The sequence below is a fragment of the Micromys minutus genome (genome assembly GCF_963924665.1).
Source record: "Micromys minutus genome assembly, chromosome: 4".
Taxonomy (NCBI): Eukaryota; Metazoa; Chordata; class Mammalia; order Rodentia; family Muridae; genus Micromys; species Micromys minutus.
In genome coordinates, this window is record NC_137973.1 from 83,033,632 (window position 1) to 83,059,594 (window position 25,963).

Below are 25,963 nucleotides of genomic sequence, written 5' to 3' on the forward strand. Positions count from 1 at the left end.
ATGTGCCACAACACTTGGATTTATTTGAATTAACACTAAACCTCTAGCTAATCACTCACTGTAAGGTGATCAATTAAAGCTCAGTAGTTACTTGTGTGTTCTTCACCCCTAAGCCGACTTTAACAGACTAAAGAGCCAGCAAGACCAGACACAGTTTCTCACGTTTACTCTTCTCATGTAAAAACCAAACACAACTAACTCCCCCAGTGACTTTTTAAGTGGTGTCAAAGCTCAAAGATTTTGGAAATTATTTATCTGGCCATATTAAGGCAGGCCATCTGTTAGCAATGCAGAACTCTCAGAAAGCAGGTTTGAAAAGCCTCTCATACCAACAGGAATCCCTTCAATGATACTGAATTTTCAGGTAAAAACTATTTTTCTGTGTAATTAGATTACGCTTTCATTTATTCAAATTTCCATTAAGTCTTCCTCTAAGCCTTTATTAAGCCTTACAAAAATGTTTGCCAAATTTACCAGAAACCTTTTGAGTTTTCTTGAGAACTCCTACATATCAGAAAAACATTCTGTGACTCTACTGGGATGTAAAACCGCAAGCCCACATCTTAGCTCGAAAGCTGTGTGCAATCAGCGACGTTCTAAGTCCTGTGCAGAACGGGGGGTGCTGCAAACGGGGTTCAGAGCTCTGGCAGGTGTGTGGAGCCAGGTTTTACATTTCTTTTTTCTTTCAACATCATGGAAGTTTTATTTAGATGTGGATTTTGAACTATCAATACAGATGCCAAGTTACTACACAAAACATCCACAGGAACTTTTTCCATTTTTTTTGAATCGTTCACAAACATTTCCTACATAATTCAACACACAACAGAGAAATGGTACATCTTTTTTCTTTCATTGTGCATACAATGGAAAAACAAGTATATATATATATATATTTACAAAGTTCAACTAACAAGACGCTAGCAGGCTGACAGCTTTGAGTCTACAGGTGAGAAATTATCTAAGAAAAATAACCAGGCTTTATTCAGCATCCGCCACTTCCATAACCAAGGGTTACTCTGGTTAATAAAGCTCATTACCCATCAGGCTTCTGGCAGATACTTCAGATGCTTAACTCTTGCAGCATTGCTCCCCACCGCAGTTCTCCACGACTAACAGAAAACTGTTGCAAAGTAGTGGCAAACATTTGCAAAAACAAACAAAATCCCAAGCTTATTATAAGCATGAATATGTGATGGAAATTTATCAAGCCAAGTCTTTCCAACCATTAAGAAATCACCCTAACTGAATTTGCCAATGTGTTTTGTCTATATCCAAGAGGTGCACTTAAATCCAACAGAGGAGCTGCTGAAAATCAAACTTAGTGTTTAGTTTAGGGGTGGGCTGGAAAATTCAACCACCATTTGAAATTGTCTTTAAAAAAAAAAAAAAAAGACCACCAAAAATAGATTCACTAAATTTCCCTTCATGTGTGTGCCTGAATAAATTTACTGAACAATATACATGTAGATGCCCATAAAGGTTAGAAAATGATGTATATTTCCATGAAATGAAGCTTTGAACCACCAAGTGTGTGCTGGGAAACACCCAAGTCTTCTGTGAGTGCCGTAAGCACTTTTAACTGCTGAGCCAGTTCAGCCGTGTTACACTTTTAGAAAGTTTCATAACTAGAAAATTGGTATCTTTGGACACTCATTATGGGGGGAATTCCCATAATTTTCATTTCAGTACATGTAACACATTTTAAAATGTGCACACACACAAATGCACAGACACATGCATGGACACACATGAAAGCAATCTCATAAATGAAGACCCATGACATGGGGTCAGCCAGAGTCAGTGACTGCATCCCTTGTAAAACTCTGTTAAAGATCACTGTAAAGTTTCATATTCCTTTCCCATGCGGTGTTTTCTCTGCTGTTCAATAAATACAGAGCAAAGCTCCCCTTTTAGGGACAAACACACTGAGACAGACACACAGACATAAACAGACAGACGGACACACACACACACACACACAAACTGACTCCCAAATCAGCGTCTAGACAGGCAGAGTCAGACTCGCACAGCAGGCACAGGACAGAAGACATGAGGAAAGGAGAGGAAGTAGAGAACTCAAACTTGGGCTTGCTCTTAGTTAAACGACTCCAAAGGGGAATGCTCTGATTTCTTTCCTTCATGCAATACTGAAAAATCATGGGTGACTCTGTTAATTGCTAATGGGGCTTCTACGAACTAGAAAATCACAGATCATGCCTCTTGTTTAAGTAATTGTTATAATTCTGGAATGGCAGTTTAATGATGATGAAGAGAAATAACACATCTGCTTCTTGGGTGAGCCAATAAAAAGCATAAAGAAGAAAGCCTGGGCAATAACCCAAACTCACTTTTTCCACACACCCCATTAAAATTCACAACATTCTTTCAAAAGTGTTCAAGTCTTGACTATACTACAGAACACAGGAGAGCTTGAGTTTGGAAGCTAAAGCTTTCATCTTAGGAGTTCCAGAAATGGCTTACTGCATTTTCTGTAATAGATCTCTTAGGCTTTTATTGCTCCAATGGAAGACCATAACCAAGGCAACTTGGGGAGGAGAGGGTCTGTGTGGCTCACACTCCTACATCACAGTCTATTACTGAAGTAAGGAGGGACAGAACTCCCGGAACAGGAAGTGGAGGCTGAGGCATGGAAAGGCTACTTCCTGGCTCGCTCTCTACAGCTTGCTCAGCTGGCTTTTTTTATAGCACCCAGGACTATGAGTCGAGGGTTGGCTAATAATGGGTTGGGCCCTTACCAATCAATCACTAGTTAAGAAAATACTCTACAGGCTTGCCTACAGCCTGCTCTTATGGAGACATTTTTGAAATTGAAGTTTCCTCCTCTCAGATGATTTTAGCTTGTGTTAAGTTGGCACAAAACTAACCAGCACAAGATCTGACACCCTCTTCTGGCCTCTGAGGTACTGCACATGTGGTACACAGACACGCATGCAGCATCCATACACATAAAATAAATATACATAATAGGAAAAAGTCTAAGCTGGGGTGGTGGTGCACACCTTTAATCCCAGCATGTAGGAGGCAGAGGCAGAGGTAGGTAGAGTTCTTGGGTTTAAGCCTAGCCTGATCTACAGAACAAGTTCCAGACAGCCAAAGATACACAGAGAAACAGCCAAACAACAAAAGAAAAGAAGTTTAACCTGCCTCCTCTGTGACCGAAGTTCTCCAGCGGATTTGCTTTATTTAAATGTTTACATGCATAAGGATGTTTATAGCAATACTGCTCCTCATAGACTTTGTGAGAAAAACTGTATCAAGAATATAGCAACTAGTATATTTACAGACATATTATACAACAGGTATGAATTGCTGCTTTATGCAAGGAATCAGATAATATCACAATACGTTAAGGGAGGATTGAGTGCATTCACACAAGGCACAGAACTTCTGGATATGACAGTGTATGCCGGTCACACCAGCACCCGGGAGGCAGAGGCACCAGGACCAGTTCAGGGAGACCCTCAGCTGCACAGTACATTTGCAGACAGCCTGACCGACACAAAACCTGCCTTAACACCACCAAACAATAGAAAAAGAAGTTTGAAAATAGACTAAAGTTGGCTATTTCCTCAGTCTCTGCTCCATTCCCTCCCTGCATTTCTTGTAGACAAATTTTGAGTTGAAAATTTTGTGGGTGGGTTGGTGTCCCTATGGCTTCAGTGGGGTTCCTGTCTGGCTATAGGAAATGGCCTCTTCAGGTTCCACATCCCCAATGCTGTGTGTCACAGCTAAGGACACCCCCAGTGATTCTTGGGTGCCTCCCAGGTATCTGTCTCTTCCTGGATGCCCCCTGTACCTCACTCCAGTCAGTTGAAGATTTCCATTCATTCTCATGGCCACCTAGTCAGACAGCCTGTCCTTTCCCACACCTGATCCTGAACCCCCATCCCCTCCCCAACCCCTTTCCCACCAGTTCCCTCCATCTGCCTTGTCACTGACCCATCCTCACAGACAAGCACCAATCCCTGATACTAATGATACTCTGTTATGCTTGGAGACAGGACCCTAGCATGGCTGTCCTCGGAGAGGCTCCACCCAGCAGCTGACCCAGACAGATGCAGACACCACAGCCAGACAGTGGATGGAGCTTGGGGATTCTGATGGAAGAACAGGAGGATTGTGGGCCCTGAAAGGCATAGGAACTCGACAGAAGACCAAGAGTCAACTAACTTGGACCTTTGGGGATCTCAGAGAATGAACCACCAACCAAAGACACACATGGACTGGACCTGGGCCTCCCCACTCATATGTAGCAGATGTGCACCTTGGTCTTCAAGTGGGTCCCAAACAACTGGAATGGAGGCTATCCCAAAAGCTGTAGCCTGTATGTGGGATGTGTACTAGCTGGGCTGCTTTGTCTGGCCTCAGAGTGAGAGAATGTGCCTATCCTCATAGAGACTTGATGGGCCTGGGTAGGGGATGCATTTCTACTGGAGAGAGATGTAACCTTATTTCTCTTTGTAGTTCTTCCTTCTTCTGAATCAAGGTATTACTCTGTAGGTCGGGCTGACCTACAATTCACTCCCTTGCCTCAGTCTTTTAAGTGCTGGGGTTACAGGTGTGATACTGCAAGTTCTTTAGAGAATTCTGATTGAACTCATATACTCCAATATGCCCAAGTATTAATCAAGGTTGCCACAGGTAGCTATTATAGGACTGACCTATTATGCCTACTAAATTCTCTCTTCTAGTAACTAGAACAAAAAGCCATGTCTAATCAAATTTCTCCTCTGGCTTCCAAAATCTTCCATAGTCACTCTCTCCCCTGCCTGTCTGACATCATTTTCCACTAATCACTAAAAGCAACAACAGCTCCCGTCAGCCTGAGTTGACAGTGCTCTAGTCACCAGTCATGGTGGAGAAGCCTGAGCTGCGCAGTCAGCCAGCCCTGTCCATCCTGGTCCTCATGCTACTGCTTTAGAACGCACGCACAGAGCGAGAGCAGCAGCCCCACCGCCAGTGTGTGGTCAGGATGAAGGTGCAGTCGTCAGCGTCTATGAACAGAGCACTGCCCTTACTGCCTTCTACACGGGCATATGCATTCTCTCACAGGCCTGGCTTCCTCCAGCGGTTCTCAAGCCCTTGTCAACATCTAAAACCCCCATTCTTATTGATCCACTCAAGCCTCATCCCCTCCAACCATCTGATCCATGAGGTACTGTTGGTTAAAATCGTGAGTGCAAAGCCAGACAGCTCCCATTAAAGTCGGAACCCCATTACTTATTAGCTGTGTAACCTTGGAGGAGTTTATCTTCTCCGTTTCCTAGTGAGCTCATGTAAACATAGGAATAAAATCCACCTCTAAATATTATAAGGTTTAAATGTTAATGTATATAAACACCCAAAGTTAGCAATTTATAACTGCATACCATTGAGTAAACTATTTTTTTCTGCTGCCTAAGCATATAACACAGAAGAATAAACCAATCTGTGGGCTGGAAGAATTAACTTTCCCAGGGAATGTTTTCCTCCGTTCCCCCAATAATTTATACAGGCCTTCAGAGCACCAAGGACATTGAAAGCACTTAAAAGTGGGTTCATATAAACTAGTGTTTCTTATTTTTTGTTATAAGCCGGTGAGTCCCAGGGCATGAGAACCATGCGAAAGTGCCTAACACTAATCTCCTTTGGGTCATTTGTCTATAATGAGATTTTAACATGTTTTCAGAGCCCTTTTAAATTTTTGATGTTTCTAATACTGAGACCTAAGTTAACCATGAGAAATTAATTTATGAGCCTGAAATAGTTTTTACCCTTTAATGATGAAAACAACTGTAGAAGACCTTAAAGCTTCCCACAAATGAGGACTGTATATTAATGAAGCTCTACAAATCATCAGTTGATACTCGGTGGAGTAGGTTTTTAGGTGGGGCTGATTGGTAATCTTTTAAAATAATAAGCAAATCTAAACATTTCTTTAAAATGTTCTGCCTTTCTTCGACACCTGGAAGTTAACAAGATTCTTGCAGAGACCCTGACAATGCTCTTCTCTGGAAGGCCACTGGCACCTGGAGGGTTAATTTCAGCTCAGTTATCATGTAGTAGCCAAAGTCTGACTACACTCAAGCCTCTTCCCTTTACAGCCCAGTTATTCATGTTACTTAAGTTTTTCCCAAAAAAGGCTCTGCTTTTTCTTTTTAAAGGAGGGAAAAGGAAAGAAACCTAGACGCCCTTTGCCTTGACTCTTAGGCCTGGCTTTATTTCCTTAGATCAAGCCAAGTGAGTTTTGTGTCTCAGCTCTGCTGTCCCTAGGCACATTCTATTTCCGTTACTGAGAAGGCACTGGGTCTATTTTAGTCTCTGCAGATGCTAGTGGAGATTCCAGGGATGCCTCTCTTTTAGAACCCACGCTGTCCACAGAGGCGTTAGGACACCAGTTCGAAAAGGGAGCCTGTGTACTGCCTCACTGTCACCTGACTGCTGCTGGCTGGTCTCCACAAGTTTTCACAGCTTAGCTACAACCTGAAACCTGTCCTTTCTGCGTCTGTTGAAGATGAGTAAGTCCCAGCTGATGCTGTTCAATTATAGACAGCGTCGAGAACTACTGTGGCTCTTTGGAAGGTTGTGTGTGTTTGAGGGTTTGTTGTTTGTTTTGAGACAGGGTCTAACTGTGTAGCCCTGGCTGCTGTAGCTCTCACTATGGCCAGTCTCTGCCATGACACTCATCCCCTTCTGTGTGACAATCTGCTACCCATATTGTAACTCTGCACCACCACCACCCAGTTTTTTTTTTTTTTATCATTTTTATTGGATATTCTACATATTTACATTTTAAATGTTATCCCCTCCCCCCATCTTCCCTCTCCTGTCCCCTTGCTTCCATGAAGGTGCTCCCCCTGCCAACCTCCCTTCCCACCTCAGCGCCTTGGCATTCCCCTACACTGGGAAAATGAGCCTTCACTGGACCAAAAGCCTCTCCTCCCACTGATGCCAGACAATTCCATCCTCTGCTACATATGCAGCTGGAGCCATGGTTCTGTCCATGTGTGCTCAATGGTTGGTGTTTTAGTCCCTGGGAGCTCTGGAGGGGGGTGTTGGTTGGTTGGTTAATACTGTTGTTCTTCCCATGGGCCACCCAGGTTTTAAGATGCTAAAATACATAGTTTTTGCAATACATTGATTAACCCTCCAATGGGCCTCTGTCCTGCTAAGGGGAGCACTGAGATCCAATGGTCTGAGAAGCTGAACATTCTGGATGTGTTCTGATTGCTACAGCTTTACTTACAGAGGCGATGACAAATGTGCAGAAACATCTTGGCATGGTGGCATAGTATGAGACAGAAGGCCGCAACAGTTGTGTCTGCTTTTCCCTATTTATCAAAACACACATCACACCAGCAAAACAGAACAACTGTGAGTGATGTGGGAAGGGGGAGGGGCATCCACTTAGGTAGTGTGTTACCTCTCTTCCTATTATAAAAGGACTGAAATAAGATAAAGCTAAGAATGGGTTTGCAGTTAAAGAGTTACAGCGTTAACAGAACCAGCACTGCACAGGCCCTGCCTGGTCACAGGACAAATGAGCACAGAAAAGTCGTCTAAATACCAGGTCACCTTCTTCCAGGAGGAAGGTGACTGTGGGCCTGTCCCTACTATGAAGGCCTTACATAGCTGAGTAAAGCCCTCCTCAGAGAAACCACAGCTATGGAAATATGATTTGGATTAAGAGGTAAAGGCAAACATCGGGTACCCTATATTTCTGGAGCCCACAGCACTGTGACTGTATCGGCCATCACTGAATCTGTCTTGACCTGCAGAAATGACACCAGCTCAGCTGCATTTTGTGGTATTAGCATACCCTCTGAAATTAAAATTATGAAGCTTTATACTGGGGGAATTACTAACCACAATTCTCAACTGCTGTGTAATTTGTACTCTGTTTAGAGAAGTGAGTATATATAACTCAAGCCTGCAGTTCAGATCACTCCCTAAAACACAGCCTCAGGGAGGCCGCTCCTCTGTGACAGTGACTCTGCAGGAAAAGAGGATCCCAGTCTCTGGGATGTTTGATGAGAGGAGAGGCTGAGGTATTTCTGCTTGTAGCCAAGCTTACTCAGTCTCTGGATGTTCTACTGGCTACTTACCAAATCTAAGAAATGTCTCTCCCCTGGATGGGAGGTGCTGCTTTACAGTTTTTCTTGTTCTCTGCCAGACAGTCCCCTTAGAGGAACACTCCCTGACTCAAAACAAAATACAAAGCCCTGAGAGACACAAGCACTTCTACAAAAAAGGAGCTCCAAGAAAGGAGAAAGAACTGAAATTATACCAGCTACCCTTCTACAATCTCCTTCAACACATCTGACACCTAAGTAATTTTCTGTGGCTCATTTTTGCCTGCAGAAACAAAGTTCCTGCATGATTTCTGGCCACCCTCCGAGGGTTGCTCTATGTGCTGTTATGCTGTGTGCACCTTCTGTAGCTTCGGTCCCTGTCTCCCTCTGCTTGGAATGTTCTATCCCTGATCTTCCTGGCAGGCCTACTGTCTGTTTTCAAGTTATTCCTTCCAGGAAGCCTTCTTCTAAGTGCCTTAGACTACTCACATGCCTTTTCGTCAGTGTTTCCACAGCACTTACAAACACTGAGCTGTCTTAACAGCAATAAAATCAGGTTAGAGCGGCTGTCTGGCTTACTCCACTGCACTGTTTCATCTGTAAAACACCAGACTCTAGTTAACTAAAACTGTAGGAAGACCTTCACTTTTCCCTCTGACACCTTTTGCTGTGCTTTCTACACACAAAGAAATAATTATGCTTGGGCTATGTGTGCTGGTATGCTCCTGTAATGCCAACATGCAGAAGACATGTTTAACTTCCTGTATGTATGATATATATATGCATGTATGTATGTATGTTACAGGGATATATGCATGGCGTGTGAGTAGAAGTCAGAAGACAACCTATGGGATTCAGTTTTCACCCTCCTCCGTGGGATCCCAAGTGGACAGGCCCTATCTAGTCCCAGCTCAGATACGGACTTTAAGGCTGGTCTACAATATACAGTGAGGCATTCATCTTAAACAAAAATAACTAAACCACAAAAGAAAACAAGTTTTTCTGAATACATATTCCAAGTCTAAAACCCTTAGTATATTCTGTTCAAACAATGGATCATGTGGTAACCTAATACCTAAAGTATACATAAATTATAGCAAGCCTTTTGATCTGTAAACATTCCTGGTTTGTTTTTAAGGTCTAAAGCTATGTATTTGTTCCTATACATCAATGTAAAAATCTCAAAATCTTTTGCATCAGAAAAAAAACAAAAACAAACCAAACAAACAAAAAAGCAAATCCACAAACAAAAACCCACAGCTAACACCAATTTAGAGCTTGAATTGCTTGTAACTGATATTGCAATACAAATTTTTATAAGACAATAAGCATATAAAATATAAAGCCCAATTAGTTTAAGAAAGAAATGATAGGTTAGTGTCTTAGTCAGGGAGCCAATGTGAGAATTCTGCCAACTTCTAAGTATATCTATCCCAATTATACATTCTAGAACTGGGGAAATGACCACAGGATGTGTTTGGGGACCTACTGTGAGTCAGACATTAGTCAAAACTCCATTAATCACCTGTCCTCCATAAGCCCCTACTTTGACTGGAGGGCCATGATGTTTATTGGGATCTCCTGGGATCAGTGTCAATTCAGAACCAGTATCCAGCAGACCCTGGGAAGTTGGATTATTTCCTTCCCCCAGTGCACAGTTACACTTGAAAAAGCCAGAGGGCCCTATGGGGAAGAACTGGAGAAAGGCTAACAGCAAAACTTACAGATGTCTTATCAAGATCCTTCCTCAGGGGAACCTGGCCACGCCTTCATTCAAGGGGTTCTGGGTCTGCAAAGTGGCTCAGGTCAGGACACTGGTTCACTGGCCGAGACTGCCTTTTGCCACCATCTAATGTAGCCTTTCTTTCATTTGTTTGACAATTTTTCTGCTTGTACAGATGAAACAGATACGGAGTAGGCTTCCTATGTATTTCATGCCTGGAAACACCATGATCTGAATGAGTCGTACCATTATAAATTTCACCTCTCCTGTGTCATTATATACACTGTTTTGTCTATGCTGTTCATTATGATAACTACCATCACCTGGTCTCTGGCAATTCAATGCTGCCACCTGGTTCTTGTTACCTGGGCCCAATTAAACCCATTGCATTTAATCCATCCAGTGGAGCAGCAGCATCTCCAACCCTAAAGTCTGGCACAAGGAAAGGGCACGAACGAAACCCATCAAGTATGCTGGTGCCCCTCTCACCAGTTTGTGTCTTATAGGATTTGTGAAGGGCATGTCTTCTGGGCCTTCCCACTGTGGAGGATTAGATACACAATGTATCCACTCTAGCACTTTAATTTCCCTGAGCCTTAAAATCCTTCCTCAACACTAAGCCAAGGGATAACAGGCATCTCCAGCTCCTTCTCAGTAGGCCATCTTTTGATAAACGCTTCAGCCAATCATTCAAACAAACTTCTGACGCCCTTTTCAACTGTTCAAGCTCCCATTTTAAACCTAGAATCTGCACTCAGAGGGCCCATGTTAATAAACTCAGCCTGATCTAGTTTTATGCTCCTTCCACCATTATCCCACACCCTTAAAATCCATTTCCACACATATTCCTCAGACTTCTGCTTGAATGAATTAGCAAAGTCATTATGCTCCTTAGTAGTGTATTGAATTTCCTCATGAACAATACTTTCTACCTCTCCTCTAGGTTCCTGCTTTGCTTTGAGTCTAGTAATGGACCTAGAAGACACTATGGGCCTTGAGAAACATCAGTATTGTCTTGTCTGGCATTTTTTCAGCAAAAGTCACTGGTTTATCAGACTCTGATGAATCAATTTCTTCATGTGAAAGAGGCATTGATTCAAGGGGTGGGGCTGAGGGTACTACTTCCTCAGGTGGGGTAAACCCTTAAGAATTCGAAGACTCAAAATTCTCGGCTTCAACAGGGTCCTCCCACACATCCCCATCACAAGCTATAGGATCCCATTCTTTGCCAATTAATGCCCTTCCTTTAACTGCTGACACCCTCTGAGGCTGAGACTTGAATTTTCGTTGCAATTCAGCCAACCTTATAATGAGGGCTTCAGCTGGTTTTCTGCAACTCGAGCTCTGTGGCTGCTGGAGAGAAGATTCTCTTCAAGGACACACTTAGCAACCTTTAGTTGTTTATTTGCATCTGGAGCTATTCGGTTTTACCATACAGCTCATTCTTTCCCTCATCAATTTTTCCAGAGATACTAAGAGCAACATGCCAACAAAATCATTTTCCAATTTTTTCCCATCTTGTAGAAACTTTTGTATACCAGGTCACCTAGTTCATCAAGATAATCAAAGGCTTTAGTGTCTTTAAGTTTGAAATTTACTTTCAACCACAGGTCTTCAATATTCTCCGAGTTCCCAGGATCCTTACATTGTTAGTAAACTAGAACTTGTCTCCTGGAAGCCCTATCAGTCAGACAGCACCTACAAAGGGAGCCCACATGGTGTAGTCACCTTTGTTTTTACACTGCCATTAAAGCCAGCAGTTTGTCCTAATCAGTGAGAGTCAAGAACGCACTGGGCTGCAGTGTCTCAAGGTTAGAGCACCTGTCTGGCATACAAGGCACTGCATTTGATTCCTAGCACCACAAATGAAAAAGGAGACCGATGCCATTTCCTGAATATTTTATGAGTTTCAATCTGAATAACTGGAGATGAAGATACAACTAAGGCCCATGATTCATGTCACTCCCTAAGAGAAAAACAACCACTGAAACATCTACGGAGGCTACTGCTCTACCAACATACAACACACCACCAAAGCTTGAACTGACACAGACCCAGTGACTGACATGCGACACAAGCTTACATACATGATGGTAGCAAAAGGCCCTTTGTAAGGTGACGTCATTCCTTGAGGTCAGGTTTTAGATTCTGTATTCTACTAATCACAGTATCTGTGACCAGCTAAAAGGTACTTTCTATCAAAATATATGAAAGATAATGAAATAAAGAAGACAACAAAAATTTCTATTTATTGTAAGATATGAAAATGAAAGAAATGGAATTGAACCATTTTCTTTAAAATTCTGGATTACTTATTTGTTTGTTTGTTTATTATAAGTACACTGTAGCTGTCTTCAGACACACCAGAAGAGGGCATCAGATCTCATTAAAGATGGCTGTGAGCCACCATGTGGTTGCTGGGATTTGAACTCAGAACCTCTGGAAGAGCAGTCAGTGCTCTTAACCGCTGAGCCATCTCTCTAGCCCAAGTGGATCCATTCTTATTGCCTCTATAGAGCTCTACTCCAAGTGGATCAAGGACCTTTACATAAAACCAGACACACTGAAACTATTAGAAGAGAAAGTGGGGATGAGCCTTGAACACATAGGGATTGGGGAAATTTTCCTGAACAGAACACCAATGGTTTATGTTCTAAGATAAAGAATCAACAAATGGGACTCATAAAATTGCAAAGCTTCTGTAAGGCAAAGGACACTGTTATTAGGACAAAATGGCAACCAACAGATTGGAAAAAGATCTTTACCAATCCCACATCCTTTAGAGGGCTAATATTCAATATATACAAAGAACTCAAGAAGTTACACTCCAAATAACCCTATTAAAAAATGGAGGACAGAGCTAAACAAAAAATTCTCAGCTGAGGAATATCCAATGGCCAAGAAGCACCCAGAGAAATGTTCAACATCCTTAGTCATCAGGGAAATGCAAATCAAAATAACCACCTTACCAGTCAGAATGGCTAAGATCAAAAGCTCAGGTGACAGCAGGTGCTGGCAAGGATGTGGAGAAAGAGGAACACTCCTCCACTGTTGGTGAGATTGCAAGCTAGTACAACCACTCTGGAAATCAGTCTGGCAGTTCCTCAGATAATTGGAAATAGTACTACCTGAAGACCCAGCTAAACCACTCCTGGGCATATACGCAAAAGATGCTCCAACATATAACAAGGACACATGTTCCACTATGTTCATAGCAGCCTTATTTATAATAGACAGAAGCTGGAAAGAACCCAGATGTCCTTCAACAGAGGAATAGATACAGAAATTGTGGTACATTCACACAGTGGAGTACTACTCAGCTATTAAAAACAATGACTTCATGAAATTCTTAGGCAAATGAACAACTAGAAAATATGGAGACAACGTTAGAAGCAGAGGCTGAAGCAAAGGCCATACAGAGACTGCCCCACTTGGGGATCCAGCCCATATACAGCCACCAAAGCCAGACAATATTGCTGATGCCAAGAAGTACATGCTGACAGGAGCCTGATATAGCTGTCTCCTGAGGGGCTTTGCCAGATCAGAATAGAAAGGTGGATGCTCACAGCCAACCACTGAACTGAGAATGGGGTTCCCAATGGAGGAGTTGGAGAAAGGACTAAAGGAAATGAAGGGGTTTGCAACCCCATAAGAACAACAATACCAACCAACCAGAGCTCCTAGGGACTGACCCACCAACCAAAGAGTACATAAGGATGGACCCATGGCTCCAGCTGCACATGTAGCAGAGGACGACCTTGTCGGGCACCAATGGGAAGAGAAGCCCTTGGTCGTGCCAAGGCTTGATGTCCTAGTGTAGGGGAATGTCAGGGCAGAAAGGTGGGAGGGGCACCCTCATAGAAGCAGGGGGAAGGGGGAGGGGAGAGAGGGTTTATGCAGGGGAAACCGGGAAACAGGATAACATTTAAAATGTAAATAAAACATATCCAATAAAAGTAAAATTTAAAAAAGAGAACACTTTTACTGTATACTGTATATATGAAAACCGTCATACTTAGCATATATACATATAGAGAATAAAATAGTATTTCTGAATCTACCACCTATTTTTACCACTTTTTAAAAGCTACACGATTATTTACTTGTTAAAGAAAAAACAATTATGTGGAATATTATTACTGTTTATCTATCACTTGATAGCCATGGTATTCGATCTTCCAATGAACTCCACAAACCCTCAGAACAGCAGCAGATACGCCAAGAGCTGACTCACCGCCCAAACGTCCTAAACCAGATCTGTTTTCTGTCAAGTTCTTTATCTTAGGCTGTTACACTCACTGGCAGGCTCCAGTTACAAGATATGGGAGAACAGGCAGGGAGGGGAAGCTAAGGACCTGCTCTGGAGGGAGCTTAGGCTGTGTCCATGCACACACTGCATCACTCTCTCCAGTTAGATATGAGGAGACTTACCCGGCTACTCACATTACATGCAACTGGAAGGTCCGGCCTGGTCTTTTGAATCACGTAACACAAAAGGTGCACCGTAAACAGGTCAGCACACACTTGAAGACTTGTTTACTTTTCTTATATTTGTTTTTGGGTTGTACATTTGTGCACTTGGGGTCAAAAGAAACTTGTGAAAGTTCAATTCTCTCTTTAAAGTATGTGGGTTCCAGGGACTGGATTTGGGTGTCAGGCTTGGCAGCAAGCCATCTGGTAGCCAGCAAATTGCCTTGTTTTTGTTCTGTGGTTTTTTTTTTTTTTTTTTTTTTTTTTTTTGTAGCTATGTAGATCAACCAGGTTGTTCTCAAACTCACAGAGATCCCTCTGCCTCCCAACTGCTGTATAAAAGTATGTGTCGCCATGTCCAGTGTAGATCAGAAAATCTTAAAGCAACCTTCTTATCAATTCAGGTGCATAGAGAAATCTGCTTAAACAAGATCATCTACTAAACTCTGAAATACAGGTTTCAGTCTCAACCCAAAGCTTCTCAATGTCAGGTCTAACTCAAGCTCAGGGATCCTTATCACTGAAGGCAGCTAGCAGCTTCTTTGGTTGTTTCTCCCTGAAAAGTCCAGACTGGCCTTTGGTCTTTCTACCCCTGCCCCTCAAATGTTGGCATCATCAAGCACAGAGAAGAACCAAATGGGAAAGAATGCAGCGTGAATGAATGCAGCGTGAATGAATGCAGCGTGAATGAATGCTGCTGAGGAAAGCACCACCCGCGCCCAGCACCCTTACTCCACTGAGGCAAAGCCATTTTCTTACCACAGGATTAAAGAGACAAAAGGACTATTCTGCTGCATGTAAGTACATGTGTGTTTGCACCCACATGCACACATGAGCATGTGTTCCTAAGCTTGTGTTTGCATGTGTGCACATGCATGTAGAAGCTTAGATGTGGAGGCTGGAGCTTGGGGGCAGGTATCTTTCCAAGATACTCTCTACTTAAAAAATATTATCTATTCCATCTGTTCTTTGACAATGTCATGCTCATATCTAATGCATCTGACTGCTCGTCTCCCCTCCTCCCACAGTCCCCTTCCCACACACACGCCCCACCTGTTTTTTTAGTTTTCTGACCCACTGATTTTAAGCAGGACTATCTGTGTGGGCTCACCATTTGGTATACAGTAGAGCGCAGTAACTTGCTAACACCCCCCCATCCATGACTGGTGACTGAGTGGGCCAGTCTTGTGCAGGCGCACTGCAAGCAAGCTCAGCTGCTGTGAGATACTGCTCGTGATGGAGGTGTCACGCCCGCCCTTCTCTCTGACATTATCTGCTCTCTGCTGTAGTGCTCCCTGAGCCTTACAGGGAGTGCTCTACACACCCTGTTTAGGGCAGCTTAGTTCCTGGGTCAGAATTCCAACATTCAGCTAGGAATGCTAGCCAATGAGCTTCAGGGGTCTGCTGGTCACTGCCACTCCAGAGCTGAGATCACTGGCCATGGCAACCCCTCTGGCTTCTACATGAGCACTAGGGATCCAAACTGAAGTTAGCTTTACAAAGCACTCTCTCTGCTTGAATTTTAAGTTGCTTCTCCCTGTGGAAAGTGAATAGTGGCTAACACTGAGAACCAAACAGCTAGGAAACTTAACTATAACTAGCTAGTCACAGGTCTAGCTGTGCTCATGACTGCTATGCAGAACCTGAGCTTATACTCCTCATATAGATTAGAGTCAGGGGTCTCAAGAGTTGCACAGACAAGGTTAGGAGGAATTTCCTCTCTTCTGACCTCCTCTCCAGGAGGAAGTTATAGGAAGCCTTACCACACTGTCCAATCCATCCAGCTTATAAGAAAGGGGGTTTAAAAACGTTAATACCATTCAAGAGCCAGGGGAAATGAATCAGTTAATGTGTGAGTCACTAAATTCTTTGAAAGAAAGGAATAAAGGAAGAAAGAGAGAGAAAGGAAGAAAGGAAGGAAGGAAGAAAGAAAGAAAGAAAGAAAGAAAAGGACAATTTTGCTAGAGTCTGAGAGAACAAGGCAGGCAAAGCTGGAAGGACCAGTAGTGGGAAATACAAGGAGAACAGGCATTTGACCTACGTTGGAAGTCTGTGAGCAGCTGTGTCAGGAGATGGAAGCTGAGGGAGAAGGGGAAAGAATATGTCTAGAGTACCATATAGAGACTTTTAGTATTTTAGCTAATATCTAAAAGAGGGAAGAAATAGCAATACTTCCTCAGTTAGGAAATAGTTGTAATGATTCTTCCCTCATTGCAGTGTTTCAGAAGCTGGGATTTTCCATTTCTTAAAATTAGCATGTAAACAGGGAAACAGGAGGTGGGCTCAAGGCTGATTATGAGGGGACCATTCATCTCCACCCCTAGTGTGGTGGTTTGTATATGCTCAGCCCAGGGAGTGGCACTGCTAGGAGGTGTGGCTCTGCTGGAGTGGGTGTGTCACTGTGGGCACAGGCTATAAAATCCTCATCCTAGCTGCCTGGAAGCCAGTATTCTGCTAGCAGCCTTCAGATAAAGCTATAGAACTCTCAGCTTCTCCTGTACCTTGCCTGCCTAGATGCTGCCATGTTCCTACCTTGATGATAATGGACTGAACCTCTGAACCTGTAAGCCGGCCCCAATTAAATGTTGTCCTTATAAGACTTGCCTTGGTCATGGTGTCTGTTCACAGCAGTAAACCCTAAGAAGACATGTGATATGTGAAGTTGTACAGAGAATTAAATGTAACAGATGGGCACATCTGAGCAAGCCCAGGCTATGCAAACATCCTATCAGTCTCCACCACAGCACGAAACCACTCGGGCATGCACAAGCACCATCCATCACCATGGCAACACCACCCTCTGTATAAGCACGTATTCTTAACACGCACAAAGAGCAACATTGATCTCTGACTTCCACGTGCACACACCTACACAAACACATACATATACATACCACAGCCCTACCTAAAATGATCCTATTGTATAATTTTTAAACTAAACAAAAATGTTTACATTTTTTTGTGAGGTCAATTTATTCACACTCTAGAAATGAATACATCTCTGCATGGTACCTCAAAGACCAACACATGTTACCTTGACATACAGAGAAAGGCACCCAAGGGCTCCTCTGGAAAGCAATAGCTTTGTGTTGTACATGTTAAAACCCAGAAGAATAAAAAGGTTCTGGAAGCATACAGAAGTGTGCAGTAACAGTATCAGCCAGAGAATTGAAAAACAAAAACGGAAATAAACTCAAATTCAGAGTTGATTTTAAAAACAAAGTCTTAGTGAAAGTTTTCAGTCATGCAGTCTGCTGCTGTGGTTCATACCTTAACTCCACCACAAAGGAGAATAAAACAAAACTAGTGAGTTCCGGGCAGGAATGCTTAGCTCTACTGCACTGCAGCAGAGGCAGCAGCCGCACAGGATGGAAACGCAGTGACCCTGGGCGCTAAGGCAGTGAGAGCCTTGTGTACGGAGCAAGGTGAAGATATGACAAGAGGCCTAGGCCCCCACGTGACTGTGCGGCACAGAGGACAGGCCTGTGTGGTGGAAGCAGTACAGAATCTGGATGACTGGATGTCCAGGAAAGAGGAGCAGAGCCAGCTGCATGCTCTGATCTCCTCCTATGCATGCTACGGTCAGAATCACAGAAGCCAACAGTCTCAGCTATACCAAAAGGAGTCATTTTCGCAGGTCCTTTAGGTGGAAAAGTAGATGTACTGTCACTGTCTTAACAATGGCTCTAAAGTGAAGTAAAATTATCTTGTTTCTGGGGCTATAGAGACAGCTCACTGTGTAAAGACCTTGCTGTGTAATCATAAGGACCCGAGTTCAGATCCTAGCACCATGTGATAGTTGGGTAAGGAGTATCCTTAACTATGGCACCAGGGACAAAGATAGGTAGGTCCCAGGGGCCTAGCTGGCAACCAGATAAGACAGAAAAGTCAGCTCCATATTCAGTAACAGATCCTGTCTCCAAAAATAAGGTACAGAGCGATACAGAAAGACAATGAAACTTATCTCTTGCATGTACACAAAAGTGCAAATGCATACTTTCCATGCTCTTGCCCGTGTGTGCACACACACACACGCACACACAGAGAGAAATATCTTCTTTCATAAAATGCAAACATTATCATGAGAAAAAACTGATCCCCAGAAAAGAATGCTATTATCTAGAGAACCACGTTGTGTAAGATTATTGTAAAGCAGGTTACCATCACCTCCACCTACCCACCCACATCTGTAAAATGGTCTTAGCACAGTCCTGTGAAAGAGCCGGAATAAAAACAATAATAAACAGCATTTGCACCTCCATCCTGACATTGCAATCCTTCCATGAAGCTGACGGAATCTGAGTCTCACACTGGCTTTAGCACGGCAGGCTGATGGTCCTCGCTTCTGCTGGCTACGCTGCCTGGGAGTCACAGTGCCAGCCCTCCTTTCTGAGACAAGGGACCACAAAGCTGACCAATCTGTTCTTAAACTTACTCTGGAAGCCTAGGCAGGCCTGGGCATTGTGGTCTTCCTGCCCTGGACACCCAAGCTGGCATTCCACACTGACAAAGCCATTCCAGGCTAATCCTACATCTTAGAGATAAACTCAGTCTAAGGAAAGGCCTCTCGGTAGGAAGATGGGTGGAGCGGGTGTTAGCCCATGCTTGTTCAGCTTCAAAGCTCATGTTCATGACTAACTACTAAACTAGACTAGCTATGTTTCCTAGGACTAAAATCACACTGAAAGGGTTTGGCTGACTGCACATTCACAAATAGGTTTTTTCAATATTTTCTATAATAAAGTTTAAAAAATATATAACAGGAATGGAGAAGTGTCTCAGCAGTTAAATGTTCTTGTTCTCATCCAGACTAAATCCAGTTCTCAACTCTACAGTCAGGTGGCTAACAACGGCCTGTAACTTCAGCTCTAGATCTGACGCTTCTTCTGCCTTACTAACACACCCACATACACATGTACACCTACAACAAATGCAAATGCGAGTAAAAATATTTTTTAAAAATTCAATAGCTAATGCCTTTAATCCTAGCACTTGGGAGGCAGGGGCCCCAGATCTATGAGTTCAAGACTACTGGTCTACAGAGTGAGCTCCAGGACAGCCAGAGCTACACAGAGAAACCCTTTCTTGAACAAACAAAAAACAATAGCTAGTCAGACATTGTGGTACACACTTGTAATTGAAGCATTTCGAATACTGAGGCAGGAGAATTGAAGTAAAGAATGAGTTCAAAGCCAGCACTAGATACACAGGGAGACCCTATCTCAAAAACTTCTCTTTTGGGCTGGAGGGATGGCTCAGTGGTTAGAGCACTGGCTGCTCTTCCAGAGGTCCTGAGTTCAAATCCCAGCAACCACATGGTGGCTCACAACCATCTGTAATGAGATTGGATGCCCTCTTCTGGTGTGTCTGACGACAGCTACACTGTACTTATATATAATAAAGTTTAAATTTTTTTTCTTTTTTACAATTACAAAATTACAATTGTTAGTGATCGGAGAAACAGAAACTGTAAATAAATACTGTTCTAAGTATCTAGACGCCAGAAAGTAGATCTTACACTATTACTCACAGTGTTTTGTGCATAACTTTTCAAGGTCTCTTTCACTCTGAGTGACAGTGGCAGGTGGATGAAATGTGGCATAAGCATCAGCTTCAGAATAACTCCCAGTCCAGCCAGCAGCACGGAGTGGCACTGACCGAGCCACTGCTTTCTGAACTGGGAGAAGGCGTGCTGCTGCCCTCTAGTGACTTCAGCAGCACACTCAGCAACAAGCCTCTCAGTAACAAATGGTCATGCTGTTAGAAGGAACTAATTCAGACCTTCACTGCATTTATGAAATGTAACTTCATCTATGAAATGTGGTTACAACACATGTTGTAATTAATATCTGTAACAAGAAGAGCAGATCACACACCTCCTGTTAAGTCAAGGGTAAGATGTGAATACAGAAGAGTTTAGAAATATGGGGGCTCAGCATCTAAGAGCACCTGATGTTCTTCCTGAGGACCCAGGTTCAATCCCCAGCACCAGTATGGTGGCTTGACACACACATATGAAGGAAGAAAATGGGGGTGGTGATGCTGAAGAGATGGCTCAGTGGTTAAGAGCACTGGCTGCTCTTCCAGAGGTCCTGAGTTCAAATCCCAGCAACCACGTGGCGGCTCACAACCATCTGTAATGGGATCTGATGCCCTCCTGTGCTGTGTCTGAAGACAGCTACAGTGCACTCACGAACACTAAATAAATAAAATTAAAAGAAAAGAAACAAGAAAACAGGGGTCTGGGAAGACGGGTCAGGGAGTGCAGTGCTTGCTGGGCAGGCTTGGGTTTGGAGCCCCAGCACACACAGAAAAGCCAGATGTGGTATGTGTGCGTGCAACCCTAGGAAAAGGGTTAAGGAGGCAGGCAGATCTCTAGCGCTCACTGGCTAGGCAGCACATACAAGCCCATGTTAGATCCTAGCTTTGAAACAGAAAAAACAAAGCAACAAAACAACAAACCCAGAAAGTAAGATCCTCATAAGGTATTTCACGCCCATTACAGTCTTACTTTTGTAGTGTGAGGCTTCCAGGGTACCTCACACTGCTGCGGTGCATGCTGCTCTGCAGACACATGCTGCCCAAAGAGTTCATAGTTAACCTTCTATCTTATAAGTGCTTAAACAGTATGTTGATAAGAATATGGACTCTTGTACTCGGGAGGCAGAGGCAGTTGGATCTCTGTGAGTTTAAGGCTAATCTTGTCTGCAGTGCAAGTTCTAGGACAGCCAGGGCTACACAGAAAAACCCTGTCTTTAAAAAGCAGAAAAAAAGAGTCAGAGACAGCGTCAGTGACTGGACTTGTCAGTTGCTAGGTGGGTGCTCAGAGTGAAACCTGAGTTCTCTGCAAGAGCAGCAAGTACTCCTAACCACTGAGCTCTCCAGCCCCTCATTTCAGTCTTGAAGGACTGACAGAAGAAGCCATGTTAAATCCTTCCTTCCAGTCTCATTCAAGAGACCTTCTCCTGCTTTGACAGCGGTGTGTGAGAGGCTTAGGCAGGCACACCTCTGAGTTCTAGGCTATCCTGGTCTGCATAGTGAGTACAGGCTAGTTAGACCTACAGCACTTTTCCCCCTCGAATATTAAGACACTTAAGAAAAAGAAATAAATATCTATGGAAAAAAGAGCATACATTTCAGAAAACTACACAAAACATCTACCTTACCAGTATCATTTGCGAGGGAATTCGGGTCAGATCCCCCAAGGGTAGCTTCAAACTCCTCTTGCAGACGGTATGCTCTTTGCAGCAGAGCTTCAAGTTTGTGGATGAACTCTGTACTAATAATATCCTATGAAGACAAACAATAACACTGAAATTCCTACATTCAGTGTTAACATTCTAGACACAGACGCTGATCTCCAGAGAGAAACTCAGCGTGTGGACAGGGCTGAGCGGGCATCACAGGCCGGGGCAGCTGAACCTAATCCTAAGAGCTCAGCCATCCCTACTGCTTTTTGTAAGAAAGAAATGACCCTGACTGACCATTTAAGTAGACTAAGAGTTTTCAGACTTTAGCATGAGTAAGAACTGCCTAGAGGATTTGTAAACAAGATTTAGGGATCCCTGTTCTGGCCTCTGACTCAGTAACACTGTCCAATTTTGAAACAACTGATGAGGACCCAGTTCTACCTCTGTATTACAAAAGCAACGGCAATCAGTTGCATCCTCTGTTTCTACATAGCCTTGGGAAGTCAGAAAACCTGAAGGCGAGGAGCTGGAGAGTCGGCTCAACAGTTAAGAGCATTTGTTGCTTTGGCAGAAGACCTGGGTTCGATTCTGCCAAATCGAACACCTGCCAAAGCACCTGCGTGGCAGCTCAAAATTGTTTGCAACTCTAGCCCCAAAGGACCCAGCATTCTCTTCTGATGCAACAGAAGAGCCAGCACACTACCTGAGTACACACAGGCAAAACACTTACCCATATAAAATAACTTGTATGTATGTATGTGTGTGTGTGTATGTATGTATGTTTGTATGTATGTGTGTGTATATATGTATGTATGTGTGTATGTGTGTGTGTATGTATGTATGTATGTGTGTGTATGTATGTGTGTATGTGTGTGTGTATGTATGTGTGTATGTGTGTGTGTATGTATGTGTGTGTGTATGTATGTGTGTATGTGTGTGTGTATGTATGTGTGTGTGTATGTATGTATGTATGTATGTGTGTGTATTTAATGCCTAAAAGCTTGAACAGGAAATGCTCAGAAAGAAGCACCTCATGCTGGGCAGGATCCCAGCACTGAGAGCAGAGGCAGCCGATCTCCGAATGTTTCAGACCAGCCTGGTCACATACGAGTCCCAAGCCAGCTGGGGCTACATAGTGACCCAAATCACTGTCACCAGCTCTCTCAAAAAAAAAAAAAGAAAAGAAAATCCAAGCATCTCACTTAGTTCCAAACTAGGGAAACAATCAACTGTAGAAGTGCCACAAAGGAGGCTCTCCCAGCATGCTGAGGCCTGCTCTTCAGCAGAACGTCCTTACATCCACACTTTCTTCTGCAATGGCATCTCCGGCTCCCAGTTTCACAGAGCTGCAGGCTTCATCTTCAGCCTGTCTACTTCGAAAAGTCAGAGCTTGTTCCCACCGACGTAATGCCTCTTCAAATAGTTCCATACCTAGGAAGGAAGAGGTGACTGGGACAGAGCACAGGCACACGTCCTCAGCACGTAAGGCACCACCGACAGGGCGAAGGGGTGCTCCACACTGGGGCTGCTGCTGATAAACATGGTGTCCGATGGGCTCTGAGGAATGTGTTTACAGCTGTAAGCAGAGCTCACTGGGCCACCCTGGAAGAAGTGTGCAATGTGGCTAATGGTGGCAGGCAGAAACTTCAGAAGGGAGCAGGAAACATGCAAAGGACCATCAAGTTTTCATTCTGACAAGAGATTCTGACTGCGCTCTGGTAATAGAATGAGATGTTTGTGAGTCGGAATTAAGATGTAACTAACCAGTAGGGTGCTATGGGGCATGGCTTTAATCACAGCCCTTGGGAGGCAGACACAGGTGAATCTGAGTTCAAGGCTACCCTTGTCTAAAGAGTGAGTTCCAGGACAGCCAGAGTTACACAGTGAGACTGTGTCTCACACAACACGAAACGATGCAATGAACCAAGCATTAGAGTGTTGGATGTGACCCGGGTTCAGTTCTGCTCCCCAGAAGTCACTATGATGGTAACAGGGGAGATGATGAGTCTGTGTGTCCCCAAGAGCAGGAAACACTCAGAAGAAATGGCTTCCTGCTGTTCCCTTCTGTCTGCTGTCCAGCCACATCTGGATATTTGGTGCATTTTTCTATTGTATGACTGTCTGCTGAAGGAATGTTGCTATCTCGAGGAAAGAAACATGCTGCATGGTGAGGTTCACATCAGGGGCAGCTGACCCCCAACACTCCAGTCAGCCTCCAAGTCACCCATGCTCATGAAGCCAAGAACACTCAGGTGTGAAATGCAGACTTGCTTCCATTTAGTGACTTTATGGATAGAGAACACAACTCTGATAACTTCACCTGCCAAGAATCCACACATTAGTGCTGGTCTGCATACAAGGCTGAATAAAGCACCCAGACACCAGGTCTCAGTGTCTGGAACTGGAATTCCTTCATAAGGAAAAGGGGCCTCTGAGGAAGTGACTAAGATCAGGATGCTCTCAGAAGCTGTTTTACAAGCACAATGGAGAGGTGTGGACAGACAGGACACACGGAAGAGCACGTGAGAAGAGTAAGGGAGGGGTCAGAGTGATACGGCCACAAGCCAGGAAATGCTGAGAAGAGGAAAGGAACGTGGCTCAATTCATAAGTTGACAAACGCAGGGGTGATTTTGGATATGCTACCACTTCATACTACTCTCAAGAAACTACACAGCTCATGATATACAGGGCAGATGCAACGGACACAGGCCATTTTAAAACTACAGCTGATTCTCTGAAGAAATCACTGGTTTTGTTTTTGTTTATCAACCTCCACAGTCCTGGGGCTCAAGCCCAGGGCACTAAGCATGCCAGACAAGCTCTTTGCCATCCCCATCCCCAACTTACTCCCTTTCCTTTCACAAGAAACCTTTGAGTGTCACACCTACCCATCAAGTACAAGTTCTCAGGAGTGGTCACAGGAATGTTAACAAGTCTGATGTCATCATCGTCTGCTTTGTCCCAGGAATTAGAGTTCCCACAAGCACAGCTATGACAGGAGGTAACACTCTGGACCTGGAATGAAACCGATGAAAAGTAGTTAAAAATCTCCTAGACAGGTAGACAGACACACAGACAGACACACACACACACACACACACAGTCTCCTAAACAGCCAAGGACAAAATTGAATTTCTCATCTTTCTACTGCTGCCCCAAGGACTGGAATTACATGTGTGCACCACCACACCCTCTTCTGCAGTGCTACAGATGAGACCCAGAGTCTGAGGCATGCTCAGTAAGCAGTCTCCTTTGCTACCTGCCAAACGTGCAATTGTATTGTATATTTACTAATTACTTGCATATGTCCTATAATTACAATCCCAGTAAATTCTACCTGAGAAATAATTCTGATTATATTCAAATTTAGTACTCATGTGATTTTTAACTATGCTGGCCCTGTTTAAAAATATACAAGCAGGACAATATTTTGAACATAAATCAATATCTTTACAAAACAATCAGATGGTTAATTTATAAATCTTTCTGGTATTAGCATGCACAAACTCTATCTCCACCAACTGTAAGATACCTAGATGCTCTGCCTTTGGGAATCCTGTTGTTAAATGATGCACAGCTCTGCGTCACTACTGTTCACACCTCCTCTCTAGTAAAACCCGCTACACCAGCCATGCTGGTCACCAGCGCTCAGCACTGTGCACCTCTAAGTGCACTCCCTAAGTGCACCTCTGTTCTCTGGAGAGATCTGAGCTCTAACCTTTGTGTGCCTGTTGGGACTCCACTGACTTCTCTGCTGGCATCATAACCTGAGTGTGTTGTGAGTTCAGCAACAACAACTCATCAACACAGGATTAGCACATCAACACTTCTGTAATACCCCAAATTAAAAGAACAAAAAACATCTCTTGCCACGCCTCTGGATTTCATTCTTTGAAAGTTTTATCTCTGTCACGTGTATGCATGCATGTGTGTCTGTGTCCCCGGCTGTTTGCACATAAGCACAGTTTCCCATGGAGGCAAGGATGTGCTGGGCCCTCTAGAGCGGTAGGTATAGGTAAGCATGGGTGCTGAGATCCAAACTCAGGCCCACTGAGCCATGTTGTTAGCCCCTTGCCTTCACGTGTCAGGCTTTGAGGACCTAAATCCCCACTGTCTTCTCCGTCATGATGCTAATTTAAGTATTTGTTACCTGCCCCACAGCCTGAGAGGAGGAGAGGCAGGTTGCCTGACAAAAGCAAAGGAAGCTCCCAACAGCTCCTTTGCTGAGAAAAGCAGCTTTACCACTCACTGGGGAAAGCGCATGAAGCTGAGGGGCTGGGGTTACAGAGGGTGTGGTCTTTGGTCCTCTTCAGCGTCACAGAACTGCAGGTCTACAAGCCTCCGACCCAGGTGCTCCTACTTATCACTGACTCGGCTATCACACCCAGCCCAGGAAACCGTGTGCCTGCAGCTACTTCTCCATCAACAGCAGCACATCAAGGCTGTTCTCCAAGATCCAAATGGACCACAGCATTTAACACAACTGGGAGCCAACAGCAGAAGG

At 43.8% G+C, this 25,963-nt stretch overlaps 1 protein-coding gene across 6 annotated transcripts in view; it reads right to left on the reverse strand.

Annotated features, from left to right (window-relative positions):
- MIGA1 (mitoguardin 1) overlaps nucleotides 1-25,963 on the reverse strand; it is a 52,282-nt gene that overhangs the window by 20,026 nt on the left and 6,293 nt on the right. For all 6 annotated transcript variants that reach the window (XR_013975017.1, XR_013975018.1, XR_013975019.1 and 3 more), the window contains exons 5-7: nucleotides 24,348-24,474; nucleotides 22,756-22,889; nucleotides 21,435-21,558 (exon numbers count right to left, since the gene is read on the reverse strand). Coding sequence is in view for 1 of the 6 variants with exons in the window: in XM_080915950.1 (XP_080772076.1) it covers nucleotides 21,435-21,558; nucleotides 22,756-22,889; nucleotides 24,348-24,474 (385 nt within the window). In the remaining 5 variants the exon portion in view is untranslated. The remainder of the gene's footprint in view (nucleotides 1-21,434; nucleotides 21,559-22,755; nucleotides 22,890-24,347; nucleotides 24,475-25,963) is intronic.